This window comes from Peromyscus eremicus, chromosome 23, assembly GCF_949786415.1.
Source record: "Peromyscus eremicus chromosome 23, PerEre_H2_v1, whole genome shotgun sequence".
NCBI classification, from domain to species: domain Eukaryota; kingdom Metazoa; phylum Chordata; class Mammalia; order Rodentia; family Cricetidae; genus Peromyscus; species Peromyscus eremicus.
Window position 1 is genome coordinate 30,677,513 of NC_081438.1, and position 1,506 is coordinate 30,679,018.

At 58.8% G+C, this 1,506-nt stretch overlaps 1 protein-coding gene across 1 annotated transcript; it reads left to right on the forward strand.

Annotated features, from left to right (window-relative positions):
- Positions 1–335: 335 nt before the first annotated feature.
- Positions 336–1,274, forward strand: Grifin (galectin-related inter-fiber protein). The gene is made up of 3 exons (XM_059249811.1): positions 336–571; positions 655–814; positions 1,104–1,274. The coding sequence occupies exons 1-3, from the start codon at positions 336–338 to the stop codon at positions 1,272–1,274; spliced, it is 567 nt and encodes a 188-aa protein (XP_059105794.1).
- Positions 1,275–1,506: the final 232 nt, after the last annotated feature.

Here is a 1,506-nt window from a genome sequence, read left to right on the forward strand (position 1 = left end):
AGAATGAACCCAGGGAAAGAGATCTGCTCCTAAGCCATGTTCCCAGCCCCCTCTCCAGCAGGAGTAGCCTGAGGGGGGAGAGGTCCATGTGACCCAGACAAGGCCCTGGAGGTGGGGCTCCTGTGCCCCGCCCCAGCAGGCTCTGCTATATCCCCAGCTGCCTCGCCCTCCCCAGTGGCTGAGGGCAATGGCGTTGCAGGTGGGTAAGATCCGCTGCCATGGGCGCTTTCATATGCTGGAGAAGGAAGACTGGGGGCATCTAGCAGGTCATCTACTCCCCACTATAGAGCTGAGGGACATCGATGTTTTCTCTTCAGACCCCAAAGAGAGGGGCTATGGGGGTCAGGTTTCTGGATCACCCCACCCAGAGCGGCATCAAGGTGGAGGCCTTGGGCTGGGTGGGAGTGAGTCTCCCTGAAGAAACAGTACACTTGGAGGGAGGGAGGAGGCTGCAGCCGTATGGGGCTCTATCCCCTGTGTTTTCCCTTCAGTTTGAAGCCTTCTGTGCAGGGGGCCTGGCCCCGGGCTGGAGCCTGACAGTACAGGGACACGCAGATGCTGGAGAGGACAAGTAAGAGCCTCCTTCCCTTCCTGGGTCCGTGGTCGGAACCCTCCAGCCACACTCCTGACCCTGAGCACACCCCTTGCCCACAGGTTTGAGATCAACTTCTTAACTGACACGGGAGACATCGCTTTCCACGTCAAACCCCGATTCTCCAGTGCCACGGTGGTGGGCAACGCCTTCCAGGGGGGACGCTGGGGACAGGAGGAGGTGTCCAGTGTGTTCCCGCTGACCCTGGGAGAGCCCTTTGAGGTGATGGGGCTTGTGGGAGGAAGTAGATGAGGGGATGGGGTACCCAAGGCCAATGGAGAAGGGGACTATAGTGGATATTTACATGGGTTGGTGCAATGGCCTCCCTGCTGGGCCTGGGTGGCCTCCCTTTCCTCAGTTTCCCTACTTGTTCACTGGGATGCTTCTCTCTCTGGCTGCCAATCTCTCTGTCTTTGAGAAAAGAGGGGTCCCCAGCTGGGAACTCAAGGTTAGGTAAGCCATATTGTGCTTTGCCAAGTAGCTGGGATACCCCTGCTCTCCTCCCCCACAGATGGAGGTGAGTGCAGACGCAGAACACTTCCACATTTACGCCCAGGAACACAAGGTGCTCCAGTTCCCACACCGTCACCGACCCCTGGCCACCATCACCAGAGTGCGGGTGCTCAGTGACCATCGGCTGGCCCAGGTGGAGCTAGCCAAGCGGAGCCTGAGCTGGGGGTAATGTGCCCACCCTGCCCTCCCATGCACCTCATCAGGGACCTCCTATTCGTTTGCACCCTGGATGGCCATAGCATGCTGCCCTCTCTTGGCCTTGCATATCTGTCCCCGACTCTCAACCCCAGTAGTCCACATCTGGTCAGAGCGAGTGGAGTTAAGATCGTAACCTTGCATTCTTGCAGGGATGGGGGCTACTGAGTGGACCACAGCCTCCAAGTGCCAGCCTTGGCCATCTT

Bases quoted from the DNA above. Each gene is read 5' to 3' on its own strand.
- Grifin (XM_059249811.1), top strand. From the start codon at position 336: ATGGGGGTCAGGTTTCTGGATCACCCCACCCAGAGCGGCATCAAGGTG. The intron at 572-654 runs GTAAGAGCCTCC...CCTTGCCCACAG, and splicing joins GCAGATGCTGGAGAGGACAA to GTTTGAGATCAACTTCTTAA. The intron at 815-1,103 runs GTGATGGGGCTT...CCTCCCCCACAG, and splicing joins CCCTGGGAGAGCCCTTTGAG to ATGGAGGTGAGTGCAGACGC.